The sequence below is a fragment of the Athene noctua genome, chromosome 28 (genome assembly GCF_965140245.1).
Source record: "Athene noctua chromosome 28, bAthNoc1.hap1.1, whole genome shotgun sequence".
Classification (NCBI taxonomy): domain Eukaryota; kingdom Metazoa; phylum Chordata; class Aves; order Strigiformes; family Strigidae; genus Athene; species Athene noctua.
Window position 1 is genome coordinate 4,910,892 of NC_134064.1, and position 12,793 is coordinate 4,923,684.

The following is a 12,793-nucleotide window of genomic DNA, read 5'->3' on the forward strand; positions in this document are numbered from 1 at the left end:
CGGGCCCCCAGCACAGCCCGGCCGGGGGGGGGGGGTTGAAAAGGGGGGGGTGGGAAGGCGGGGAAGGGCTCCTCATCCTTCTCGGAGCACCATCGCCATCTGCAGGGACCTGGGACCGGGGAGGAGGGGGAGAGGAAAAAAGCAAAGCAGCGGAGCCGGGCTGGATAAAGCCATTTCACCTTTAATTGTAAGCAAAAAATCACTCTCACGCGGCTTCTCCGACACCAGCAAATAAAATAAACTCTAACAAAACAGAGAAAGTGAATCACCGTAGTCCAGTCCGAAAACAACCCATATTTATATATATATTTATAGATATGTCGTTTGTAGAGTAGCAGTGAAAGGCAAGTATGGGCCAGTGATTTCCCAATAAATTACATTCTTTACATCCCAACAAGGTCTAGCGGCTGGAAAGTGGCTGGAAACAGAAACCGGGGAGCGTGGGGGGAGTGTGTCTGTGTGGGGGGGTGCGGGGGTCCTGCCCAAAACGGAGACGGGAGAGGTGGGAGAAGGGAAGGTGCTGCCCGGTGTGAAGCCCCTGCCTGTGTGGCGGCAGGAGGAGTGGGGGGGGGGGGGGGGGCCCAGGCAGCGCTGCCCATCGAGCTGTACCCCCCCCCCCGCCCCCCTGCTTCTTTCTGCCCAGCTGCACCCCCCACTGCATCACCGTGCTGCATTCTAAATGCAGCAGGAGCTGCTGGGGGGGGGTCCCCTTGTGACACCCCGCTCCCCACCGCTGTCACCCCCTGCCCCATCCCACCCCAGCCCTGCCCTCTGCCCGGTGCCGGGCAGGTTTTGGCAGTGTCCGTGTGTCCTTGCGGCCCTCGGCACAGGAGGGACCTGGGAGAGGGGGGGGGGATGTTAAATGGGGGGGCTGGAGTGGAGGAGAGGGGGGGAGGCAAGGCAGGGTGCCGGCCTGGCTTTGCCAGGAGCACACGGGTCTGGCAGTGAGTCGGCCCCCACCCAGGCGCTTCCCAAGTCTCGGGGTGAAGGCGTGGGGAGGGCAGAAGGGCACCCCGAGGGGTAGAGTGGCACCCTGGGTGTGGGGGAGCACCCTGGGTGTGGAGGTTGGAGGCAGCCGACCCCCCCCAGAAAGGAAAAGAAGCCACCCCGCTGCCTGCGTGCCAGAGCCAGGCCTTACCCTCCCCGCGAGGGGGGGGCACAAAGCACAGAGACCCCCCCCACATCTCCCCTCTCCCGTCTGAACCGTGCCTGCTCCAGGGTCAAGGTCTGCCCCCTGCCCCCCCACCCCACTGCGAGCTGGGGGAGCAGAGGCAGAGCCCCCCCCCCCCCCCCTCCCTCCCCAACCCTTTGCCTGCAGGAGCAGCGAGGCAAGGGGCAGAGCTGGGGGGGGGGAGGGAAAAAATGGGGGGGGGGGCTAGTAAAAACCAGCTGAGAGCCCTAAAGCGGTTACACGGCGCGACACGGACTGAGCTCGGGGCCGAGGAGGGCTCAGAGGAGGAGGGCTCAGAGGAGGAAGGCTCAGAAGAGGAAGGCTTTCTTCTTCAGCTCGTTGCGCTTCCAGAGGGCCAGTTTGCTGAACTCCTCGGGGGGCATCTCGAAGACCCGCAGGAAATCCTCGGGGGAGAGGTGCCGCTGCGAGGAAGAGGGAGGGGAGGAAGAGAGGAGGGTGATGGGGTGCTGGGTTCATCCCCCCCCCCCCATCTCCAATTTTTCTCCCCCCCCTGAGATTTCAGCCTCTACCTCCAGCCGGGTCCTGTCCACCCCGGGCGGCAGCTTCACGCGGCCTCGGTTCGTCACCATCAGCATTTCGTAGGGGTAAATCTACAAGGGGGGGTGGTGGGGAGGCTGTAAGACCCTCTCCACAGCCCTCCCCCAGCCCTGCACAAGCCCCCCCCTCCCATCCCAGCCCCACTCACCTTTTGCTCCAACATGCTGGGCAGGGAATTGCCTCTGTCCATGCGCCCGCGCTGCCCGTTCTGAGGGGGCAAAGCCTGGCGTCAGCCCCGGACCCCCCCCCTCCCCAAAGGGCTGCTCTCTCCCTCCCAGACTGAAGCCAAGGTGATGGGCTCCAGCCCGGGGAGCGCCCCCCGCTCCAGCTCTCCCCCCCCTGGCATCCATCAGAGGTGGCCCCTTGTCTGTCGTCCCCCCCCCGACCCGGCATACATCACCCCCTCGCTGGCTCTCGGCGCCGGCAGCAGGATGATTCTTACCTGCAGGCCTGGAGAGGAGAGAGGAGCAGGGCTCAGCCCGGGGGTCCCCCCTCTAGGACCCCCCCCACCATCCTCCCCCGGGTGATGACAAGCCCCAAGAGGTGGTTTTCCACCCTCTGCTGAGCCCAGTATCCCCCATCCCTGGGGACACCCCAAATCCCCCATCCCTGTGGACACCCCGAATCCCCCATCCCTGTGGACACCCCCAAACCCTCCGGGACACCCCCAAACCCTCCGGGACACCCCCACATCCCCACCCCCAGCCGATGCTCACCCGGACTGCTCTTCTCACTGCCTGCCGAGCTGAACTCTGCCGACTGCAGCTGCAGGGGGACAGGGGACAGCATCAGAGCGGTGCCACCCCCAGACCCTCTCCGGGGCTGTGTGGGCCCCCCCCGCCCCCCCTGCAGCGTGGAGGCAGCTGCCTGCCCACTCACCCGGGTGAGGGTGCTCCTGCCAGAGGCGGGCAGCGAGGAGCTCTTGTAGCTCCCCATGTGCAGAGCTGTGAGAGAGCAAGAGACTGTCAGAGGTGCAGGCAGGGCTGCCAGAGCTGGCAGGGGTGCAGGCAGGGGTGCAGGAGGTGGCAGGGGTGCAGGCAGGGGTGCAGGCAGGGGTGCAGGCAGGGCTGCCGGAGCTGGCAGGGGTGAAGGAGGTGGCAGGGGTGCAGGCAGGGGTGCAGGAGGTGGCAGGGGTGCAGGCAGGGTGGAGAAGGGAAGGGACCCACGTACATGTGTGGAAGGGCGTCCGGTCGGGCAGCGAGCGGGTTTTTCTCCGGATGGGGAGAGATTTCTCCATCTCCTCCTTCAGGATCAGCTTCCCGAGGTTGGAGGTGATCTGGGGACGAAGGGACACGGGTGGGGATGGGTGTCAGCACGTCCCCAGCCCCTCGCAGGGTGCCCACCCGCCCGCTCTGCCCCTCACCTTGCTCAGCTCCTGCCTCTGGAGCTCCCGCAGGTTCTTCATCTCCTCGGTCAGGTCCTCCTCCTCCTCCTCCCCTCTTTTGGAGGCCATCCGCCTCCTCCACTCCGTCTCTGGGGGCAAAAAGGGGACGGCAGATCTATCCTCAGCGCTCCCACGGAGTCTCGGGGTGGGGGGGGGAGCAGCCCACCCCCTCGACCACCCCCCACCTACCCATGACGGCCAGGGATGGGGGGCACGGCCAGTAATCGGTCTCGATCTTGGCGGGCTGGTTGGGGTCTGGGGGCTGCGCCGCCGGGAACTTGGAGGATTCGATGATCAAGTCCTCTATGAGATGTTTCCCGTGGTGGGTGCCGGGATGATGGTCTGTGGGACACGGTGAGCGGGGGGGCGGTGAGGCAGCGCCCCGGGGTGTCCCATCCTGTGGGAAACCACCCCCCCACCCCTCCCGCTCACCTTTCTGCCTGTAGATCGGAGGCTTCTTGTATATATTGAGCTCCGTCGTGTCGGTCTCTGCAAGGAAAAAAAAAAAAAAAAGGTTGGGGGCTGGGAATAGGCAGCTCACAGCCCTGCGAAGGGGCTCACGCAGCCCCCCCCACTCCCATGGTGGGGCTCAGGGTCAGGCAGTGCCGGGGGGGGGACGGTGGGATGAGGGGGGGGATGTTCACGGTACCGGGTCGGTGGAAGTGCTGCACGCTGCTGCGGGCCGAGCTGCCGCCCTGGCGAGAGGGGGGCTGCGAGGTGCTGCCGGGGGTCCGGCTCTCCAGCCACTCCCGGATGACCTATGGGCAAGCGTGGCCAGTGAGCAGCGAGCCCCCGGCCAACTCATCTCCCCCCCCCCCCCCCTCCCCTCACCCCAAATCTCCTCAGAGCTCCCCCCCGCCTGCATCCCAGCGCTGGGGCGAGCAGTGTCGGTACTCACCTCCGGAGATGGAGGAGGAGAGATGGATTTAGGAGACAGAGAGCGCTGCAGAAGGCAAGAAGCAATTTATTCCAGTAGCCCCACATCTGCCCTCTGGGACCCCTCTAGCCAGTGGGGTGGGGTGGGGGGGGCTTCCCCTCAATGGCCCTCCCCAAAAAAATGGGGGATGCAGGTGGCCCCGGGCCACCCTCACCTCTCGGCTCCGGGGCAGCTCCACGTGCTCCATGAGGGAGTAGGTGAAATGGGGTTCGTAGATCATCAAGTCGGGGCGCTCGATGTCCAGGATCGCTTTGTCCTTGGGGATGGCAGCCAGGTCCTTGTAGCCCAGAACCTCGTTGTCCATTTTGGCCTGGAAGGAAGGAAAAAAAACCCGTCATATTTTGGGGGCAGAAAAGGAACATTGGGCAACAGGGAGGGTTTTCCCCAGGGCTGGCATCTTCCGTGGTCTTGCTGGGGTGATGGAGAGGGTTTGGGGAGGCACAACCTGACCCCCACGGATGGAGGGATGTTGGGGGGGGGGACATGAGGGGTCTCTTACCACGATGCTGGAGGGTGACCCGGGGACACTGGACCCGCGGGAGGAACAGACGCTCCCAGGGGAGGTCAGTGGTTGCTGGAAGGAAAAAAGGGGAGATTTTAGTAAACCTCATCCTCGGCACAACCAGCCCGGGAAGGGGCTCAGGGTCACGGTCAGGACCCTGGGGCATGGGGGGGGGGGGGGGGGGGGGGGGACACGGACACACCCAAGGACCTCCGTGAGCGGGGGCAAAACCTCCCTGGGGAGGGGGTACTGCAGGAGGGGTGCGAGGTCTCAGCGTTGTGGGCCAGGGCAGGGGACACCCGGGAGGTGACAGTGGCTTGGCCAGGGCACGTTGCCACTAGATGGTGCTGCCAGGCTGGGAGGAGAAGGAGGAGGAGGAGGAGGAGGAGGAAGGCAGGGCCCTGCCAGCAGCATCCCAGCGTGACTGACCATGTCCTTGGCCACCAGCCCCTTGCACTTGGCCACCAGCCCTTGTGTGTCTTCCCTGGGCGCAGGGCTCCCCACTGCCAACCCCCCAGCACCCTGCCCATGGCCCCCAGCACCCTGCCAACCCCCTGCCCCCTGTTTTATGCTCCCAGCACACTGACAACCCCCCAGCACCCTGACCATGGCCCCCAGCCCCTTGCCTATGGCCCCCAGCCACCCTGGCAACCCCCCAGCACCCCGCTCTATGCCCCCAGCACCCTGCTCATGGCCCCCAGCACGCTGACAACCTGCAACACCCCTACTCTATCCCCCCAGCACCCTGCTCACGGCCCCCCCCTTACCTTCTGCAGTCTTTCCATTCAGCTGTGGGGCTGGAGGGGCTGTGTCAGTCACAGGGTCCTGCGTGGGGACAGCGGGGGGTTGCGGGGCACTGCCAGGGTGGGCACAGAGCACCCCGAGGTGCCCGAGGGCAGTGAGACTGGGCAGAGCCCAGCAACGCCCCCGTGCACCAGACCCTAACGTGACCTGAGGCTGGCACAGCCCCGCTGTCACACGTGCTGGCAGCAGGACAGGCTTGCCAGGGGACGTCACCATCTCCAGGGTGGCCAAAAGGCTCCGGGATCTGCCCCGGGGCTGGGGAGAGGAGCTGGGACACGCCGGACCCCCACTCACCGCTGCCTTTGTGGCTCCACATCCCTCTGGGTGCTAACGCCTGGCTGGGGCTCGGGTGCTGCCTCTGCAACGGGAGACGGAGAGAGGTGACAACGGCCGGCGGGGACGACAACGGTGTGAAACTCAACCTTGTCCTCCCGCTGTCACCCTGCAAAACCTCCCCTCCCCGTGCCGGTGCCCGCAGTGCCCTGCCCTGCTGCGTGCCGCCCCTGCCCGTCCTGCCCGGTGGCTGCTGACGAGGGCTGGCAAGCGGAGCAGAGGTAATGAAGCCCTTTGTCCCCCGACAGCGAGTGGCCTCGAGAAGGCTCCAGCGGCAGCGGGACGGGCGTGCTGCGCTCAGCCCCTGCCCCGCAGCCCCCGGGCCTGAGCCCTCCCTGTGCTTTAAACCCACAAAGCCGCACACAAAGGGGAAAATTCCCCATTCTCCTCAAAACTTCTCCTTTCAGAGGGGAGGGCGTTGGGGAAACCTCGTGCAATCCAGGCAACAACAGCAACAGCAGCGCGGGGCCCTCCAGCCTTGGGGGCCCTCCAGCCTTGAGGCCCCCCCCCACCCGCCACTCCAGCAACCTGCCCGCAGGGCTGGGGAGGTGCCACCGCTTCTGGGGACCCCCAAACCCACCCAGCGCGGGTGCAGAGCCCATCTCTGCGGGATGCGGAGATGGAAAAGGACCAGACGAAACCCGGAGCATCCTCCAGCTGCCAGCAGCCGGCCCGGCACGAGGCACAACCCTTGGGCTCGCTCCAACGAGGGTCGAGCCGGGACGAGGAGGCTCTGCCGGGTTTGAGCTGCTCCACGCAAGCATCATCCTTCCTTTGAGCCCACAAATAACCCCCAGCTTTGTCACCCACCCCCTTGCACCCACACCCGGCACCTCCCAAGGGTCTGCAGGACCCAGTGCTGGCGGGACGGGCACCCTGGAATTGTCCCCGAGGGTGGCACAAGGCGGCATTGTCCGGGTGAGCGTTGAGCGTTGCCCGCCACACGCACCCATGAGCTCACACTTTCCAGTGGCAGAGCCAGGACAGCCCCCCACGGCCCTGGGGGGGACACGGGTGGGCTGGGGACGAGGCGGTGGGGCCGCGGTGGCACAGGGAGGTGGCGGCGAGCAGATGGATGAGATAGCAAATGGCAGGAGGCAGAGGAAGCGACGGAGGCTGGCGGGAGGGTGGGTGCGGGGACGGGTGGATGCGGATGCTGGCGGGGAAGGAAAACAAGCCGGAGCCAGGGGTGCGGGGAGAGGCACAAGCAGCTCCAGCACCGCGTTCGTGCCCCCCCCCTTCCCCGGCCAGGGGACACGGGGACACGTTATCTGGGCGCAGGCGGCGAGCCACCGCCCCATGGCAGCCGCTCTCCCCATGGCAACCTCCAATCTTCCCGGCAGGTCACCCGCACGCTCGCCGAGATAAGGCCGGCCTGGCGTGTTGTTTGGGATTTTCCTGGCCAGGAGGGCGAGGGGGAGCGGGGTGGGGGGGTGCTGTAAGGCCATACCCCCCTCCCGGGGCGATGTTGTACCCGCGGTGTTTCGCCGGAGCAGGGGGGAGAAAGGTGCTGGGCAGGGATGTGCGGGAAGAGGAGAAGCGATGGGCGGACAGACAGACCTCGAGCTGGCGGGGGCTCGCTGGGCTGCAGGGGTGCTGCCCCCCCCCCCTCCCCTCCCCGCTGCGCCGTGGGGAGGGCTGCTGCTGCTGCGGGAAGAGGCCAGTTCCCTCCTCCCCACCCCGAGGAAATCCGGATTTGAATTTTCGCAGCCGTCAAAGCCATCAGCGCCCGGGCCAGGGGCCAGGCTGTGCGAACCCCCTCGCCCCAGTGGGGGGGGGGAAGCGGGCAGGGACCCCCAGCCTTCCTCCCCTCTCCCTCCTCCTCCTCCTCCTCACTGCCTGCCTTGTCCTTGTCACGGTGCTGGGCACAGACACCCTGTCGCTCCCATCGCTGTCCCAGCTCCCTGCCAGCAGTGGAAGTGGGGGGGACACAGCAGGGTCACAAGTTCCCCAAACAGACAGTTCCCGCCAGCCCTGGGAACGGCGTCCGGTGCTTCCCAGCCCAGCCCCGGCCTCCTCCTCCTCCTCCTCCTCCTCCTTCCACCGCACACCCCAAACACACACATGACGGGAGAGGCACCGAGCATCCTCCCCGCCTCGCCGGGGGAAACCGAGGCACCACCGCACGCGGGGGCCCCACCGGCAACTCGATCGCGGCGGGGCCAAGCCGACGGGGAGCACGTGGGTCCCCGACCCACATCTCACCGGTGTCCGGTTCCTCCTTTGTCCTGTTTCTGGCACTTTCCCTCCCCAATGGAGCATCACCCGGCAGAGTGGAGCGACCCTTTGGCTACTGACAGCCCATGGCTTCCGTGCCATCGCACCCTGCCCTGCTGAGAGACACCTTGGGGGCCTTAAAAGCCACCAGCTGGCCCCTAGGATCTTTCCATCCCGTGAGGCGGAGGGGGCACCCTGCCCCTGTCCCCTCCCGTAGATGCAGGGCTGCTCCGTGCCTCAGTTTCCCTGGCTCAGGGTGGGGATCTGCAGGATCTGGGCCAACCCAGCTCCTCTCCTGGCCCCCCCAGCCCGGCCAGGAGGCTCCGAGCCCCCCGACAAGTTTGGAGGGGGGAAGCATGACACTGGCCTTAAAGCTCCGGGATAGGGGGGGTTCATGCCCGGCCCCCCCCCTTCCCCGATGGCCATGCCACAGCCCGCTTTGGGCAGTGGCTCACGTGGTGCGTAATCTGGGATTAAAATGGGATTAGCCCGCTCATCCCGCACGCGGAGGCGCCAGGAGGGACCCTGTGAGGGCCTGGTGGTACCCCCCTGTCCCTGAAAACCCCCCTGCACAGGGCCCGCGGGGTGTCCTGCACCGAGCACCCTGCAGTGGCAGAGTCCTGGGTTCCCCGATGCCGGGCGCGGGGTCACCGCAGCGAGGCACCCGCCTGGCAGGACACCGGGCAGGGGGACGTGGCCGAGGTGGCAGCTGGTGGCCCAGGTCTTCCTGGGAGAGGCTGGGCTTAGCCCTGCCTGACCACCGGCCCCGCACGCCTGCGGCCACGAGCTGACCCCCCACCCTGCCCCGGAGATGGCCAAGACCTGAGGGGGCTGAGCTTTGCGCCCCCCTCAGATGCTCCGCTGCAGTGGGGGGTTTGGCCCCTCGGCGCGTTGTCAGTGGAGCTGGATGGTGCCAGGAGGAGCGGGGGGGGCTCCAAAACCCCATAGTGAGCCCCCAACCGCCACGGCCCCGCCACGCTGCACACAGGGAGCATCAAACCTCATCACAGCCTGTGCCTGGGGGGAGTGGGATGGGGGTGCCCCTCCCTTCCCACCAGCAACAGTGCTGAGACCCCACAAACTCGCTCCATGAGTGGGGCTGGGAATGGCTGGGCTGCTCTGGCCTCCCCAGGGAAGGAGGACAGGGGATGGCCCCACTGGGGGGGTGTCCCGGGACAGGAGGGGGAGTTGTGGGGTGAAGTGGGGTGCTGGGAGCACGGTGCCGGTGTGGTGGGGATGCGTGTGGGAGCCCAGGGAGGGGTAACCCCCCCCCCCCGGTGATGGAGCCCATGTCCCTGCCTCAGGTCACCGCCCTTCCCATCCCCGTGGCCCCCCCGGCATGGGCGGCCGGTTTTGCAGCGCTGGAAGATGCGGGGGGGGGCCATGACGGCAGCCCCGGAGAAGATGGGGGACAAGATTTGGGGGACACTCCCCCCCCCCCCCAAGAAGCAGGGGCTACGCAGAGCCAGGGGAGGGGGAGCAGCAGCACCGAAAGGCACCGGGCAAGCGAAGGGTGGCTGATGCCGACCGTGATGAACCGGACCCCCCCCCCGGACCCCCCCCCGCGGCGCTGTGCGTCCCCACGGGTGGCCACCTCCCTCCCTTGCCACCGAGCCACCCTGGCCACTCACCTACAGACGAGGAGATGGCAATCCCTCCAGCCGTGAGGAGCTGGGGTGGGGGCGAGGGGGTCCCCCTTGGCTTTCTCTGCTTGCCAGGCCACCGAATTAGCCCGCGGGTTGCCGGGCCAGCTGCCCTGGCTGCGGCCGAGCCCCCGCCGGCACGCTGCGACGCGCATCCGAGAGCGTGACAAGCGTGCGAGCGTATCTGCTCGCCCCAGCCCCGCGGCCTGGCCACCCGCCGAACCGATAACCCAGCCGGGGTGCCGGGTAGGGCGTACGCGGGTGGGTGGGTGCGTGGGGGGGTGCGGGGGGGTGGTTGCTGATCTCCCCACCTCTGCTGCTGGCTCAGTCCCTTTCCCAACAAGAGGAGAATTAGCCGGCATCATGACGAAGCAGTATTGGCGCTCGCTCCCGCTCGCTTCCCCGGCACAAAGAGGGAGGAAAACATCAATAAACCCCCCTGTCGGAAACTGCCCGGGCGGTGCTGGGGGTCCCCGGCACCCCCTTTTTCCAGCTGCTGCTGCGAATGGGGGGACGCAGCTATGGATGCCTGTGTCCCCCCCCCCTTCCCCACGCCGCCTCCGATTGGGGTTTCGGCACCCCCTGAGCCCCGTCGCGGGGGGGCTGAGCACCCCACGGTGCGTGGGCTGAGCTGTGGTGTGGTGGGTGAGGATGGCAGCCCCCCCCCTCACCCCCCCGCCATCTGGCTTGATCCCCAGCGTGGGTTTGGGGGTGCTCCCAGCGCGGCACCCACCCCTCGCTGCGCCGGGAGGGGAAACAGGGCAGGAATTTCCATCTCCGGGGCCAACAGAGCCCAGCGGGGGCCAGGGAGGGGCTAAAAATCAACCCCTGATCGCTGCAGGTGCTGTCAGGGAGAGCCCAGTGACCCCCCGAGATCTTTTTTTTTGGGGGGGAGGGGCACTGTCTAGCCCCTACCCTGGGGCAGAGCCCCCAAAGCTGAGTTGGGGCAGGGCAGGGAGGCTGCAGCCACTCTTGTCCCCCCCAGAACCCCTCGAGACAGGGGGGGGGCGGCCTGGCCCAGACGATACAGAACCGGTGCCACAGTCGGACCCCCCCAGAGGTGGTGGAGGTGGGAGGGGGGGGGCTGCGTTGGTGCCGCAGCGCCGGGAGCCGGCGTCTATTCCTGGCTCGGTGTGTGGGAGAGCGCTGCCTGGCGACAGCTCCGCTGCTGGGGCCTCTCCCCGGCTCGGTGCCGTTTGCTGCCTCAGTTTCCCTCCTGGCTCAAGCGAGGGCCGCTGGACCCCCTGGGTGCACATCTGGGGGTGTGCGTGTGTGTGCACACCCAAGGGTGCACATCTGGGGGGGACGCACACACCCCTAAGTGTACACATCTGGAGGGATGCACGCCCTGGGGGACACCCCCCCCACACACCCCCCCTTTGGTGCCAGCGCCTGGCTTGTCTGACCACGAGCGTCACGGCCTCGGCCCCCAGATGCCCCCACGCTAAAGGGGCTTCACTGCCCCCCGCCCCCTCCTCCCGGGGTGTGGGGGGGGGCCGTGCCTATGAATAATCGAGGCTGCGGCTGCCTCCCCCCCACTAACCCAGTTTCTCAAGCATGAAGACAACCGCGGCGGCTGCCACCTGCGCCCGGGGCCGCTGAACCGGCCGTGACACCCACCGTGAGCTGCGCCCCCCCTCCCCTTCCACCCGCCGCCGCGCTCAGCACCCCGGGGGTGCTCGGGGGGAGGGAGGAGTTTGGAAACGCACCAGCCGGGCACCGCGCACCCACGCGGGCACCCACCAAAACCCAAACCCGGAGCCCCCCCCTCCATGTGCCAGCGGCCTCGCAGGGTCACCCCTCACCCCGGCGATGCCCTTCAAAGCCAGTGCCAAGGCAGCTGCCGGCCCCCTGCCAGTGGGGGGGCTGCTGGGGGCGGGGGGGGGGGCACTGGGGTGCGGGGGCAGGGGGGAGCGCAGCCCTACCTTCAAGGGAGCCCATGGCCCGCTGCAGGCAGGGCTGCCTGTCCGCCGGGAGCCATGCCTGCGCCGAGCATCCCCTCCCCTGCGCAGCACGGCACGTTGCTACAGCGACCGCCTCCCGCCGCAACCCAGCGATGGAGGATGTGCAGGAGCCTCCTTCGGCCTCAGTGGGTGATGGAGGATGTGCAGGAGCCTCCTTCGGCCTCAGTGGGTGATGGAGGATGTGCAGGAGCCTCCTTCAGCCTCAGTGGGTGATGGAGGATGTGCAGGAGCATCCTTGGGCCTCAGTGGGTGATGGAGGATGTGCAGGAGCATCCTTCAGCCTCAGTGGGTGATGGAGGATGTGCAGGAGCCTCCTTCAGCCTCAGTGGGTGATGGAGGATGTGCAGGAGCATCCTTGGGCCTCAGTGGGTGATGGAGGATGTGCAGGAGCATCCTTCGGCCTCGCCGGGTGATGGAGGATGTGCAGGAGCATCCTTCGGCCTCGCCGGGTGATGGAGGATGTGCAGGAGCACCTTCGGCCTCACCACCCTGTGGGACAGGGGCGAGGACCCTTCCTGCAGCCCCAGGGAGGTCACAGCCCTTGCACCCCTCTGCGAGGCACCTGCCCGACCCAAAACTGTCCCCGCTGCCCCACTGCGGAGCTCCTGGGTTTGCAGGGGACATCATCCCAGAGGAGCCAGTGGCCACCTGCCCTGCAAGGGGTGTCCTGGCTATGTCCCATGTCCCCCGGGGCCACCAGCCCAGTGATGCTCCGAGTCCAGATGATGGGAGCCCTGCGTCAGGACTGGGAGCCTGTGGGGGTGCAAGGACCCCTTGGCTAGGGGTGGCAGCGGGGCAGGGGGCTGGCACCCATCACCTCTGCAGCGAGGGGGTTGCTCTGGGGTCACGGCTCGGGGGAGCTGCCCTGGCTAGCTGCGCAGCCCCCCCCAAGCCCCCCCCTGCCCCCGAGCCCGCCGGAGAGCAAAGCCTTGGGAAAAGCTGGGCACGCTGCGGCGGGGCGAGACACCCTCCAGTGCACTTTCTGCACAGAGGACATTCCTGTCCCCACCTCCGCCCCCCGCCCCAGGTCTCACCTCAAAAAACAAGAAAGAAGCAGTGTGAGGTTTTTTTTTTTCTTCCCCGGCCATAATTAAAAAGGACTCACCCTTCCGAGCCCTTTCTATCCCGGGAGGTCGAGAAGAAAGAGAGGGGAGGAAGGGGAAAACCCTGAAAGAAAAGAGAGGAAGGGCTTGGGAAGGAGAAGAGAAGGGGGGGGTGAAAAAAAAGGGACGGGGAAAAATTAAAGCGGAGATTACACAAAGGGAACTCCTCTACCTTTG

At 67.0% G+C, this 12,793-nt stretch overlaps 1 protein-coding gene across 1 annotated transcript; it reads right to left on the bottom strand.

The window, feature by feature from the left end:
* Positions 1-161: 161 nt before the first annotated feature.
* On the bottom strand, positions 162-9,814 carry DMTN (dematin actin binding protein). Its single transcript, XM_074928650.1, has 16 exons — positions 9,538-9,814; positions 5,651-5,714; positions 5,320-5,377; positions 4,550-4,624; positions 4,205-4,360; positions 4,012-4,056; positions 3,763-3,871; positions 3,546-3,602; positions 3,303-3,455; positions 3,093-3,202; positions 2,900-3,005; positions 2,609-2,673; positions 2,446-2,494; positions 2,172-2,179; positions 1,702-1,782; positions 162-1,593 (listed from the first exon to the last, which is right to left on the bottom strand). Exons 3-16 carry the CDS (start codon positions 5,335-5,337, stop codon positions 1,480-1,482), a joined length of 1,146 nt encoding a protein of 381 aa, XP_074784751.1. The 5' UTR covers positions 5,338-5,377; positions 5,651-5,714; positions 9,538-9,814; the 3' UTR covers positions 162-1,479.
* Between the last annotated feature and the right edge of the window lie 2,979 nt (positions 9,815-12,793).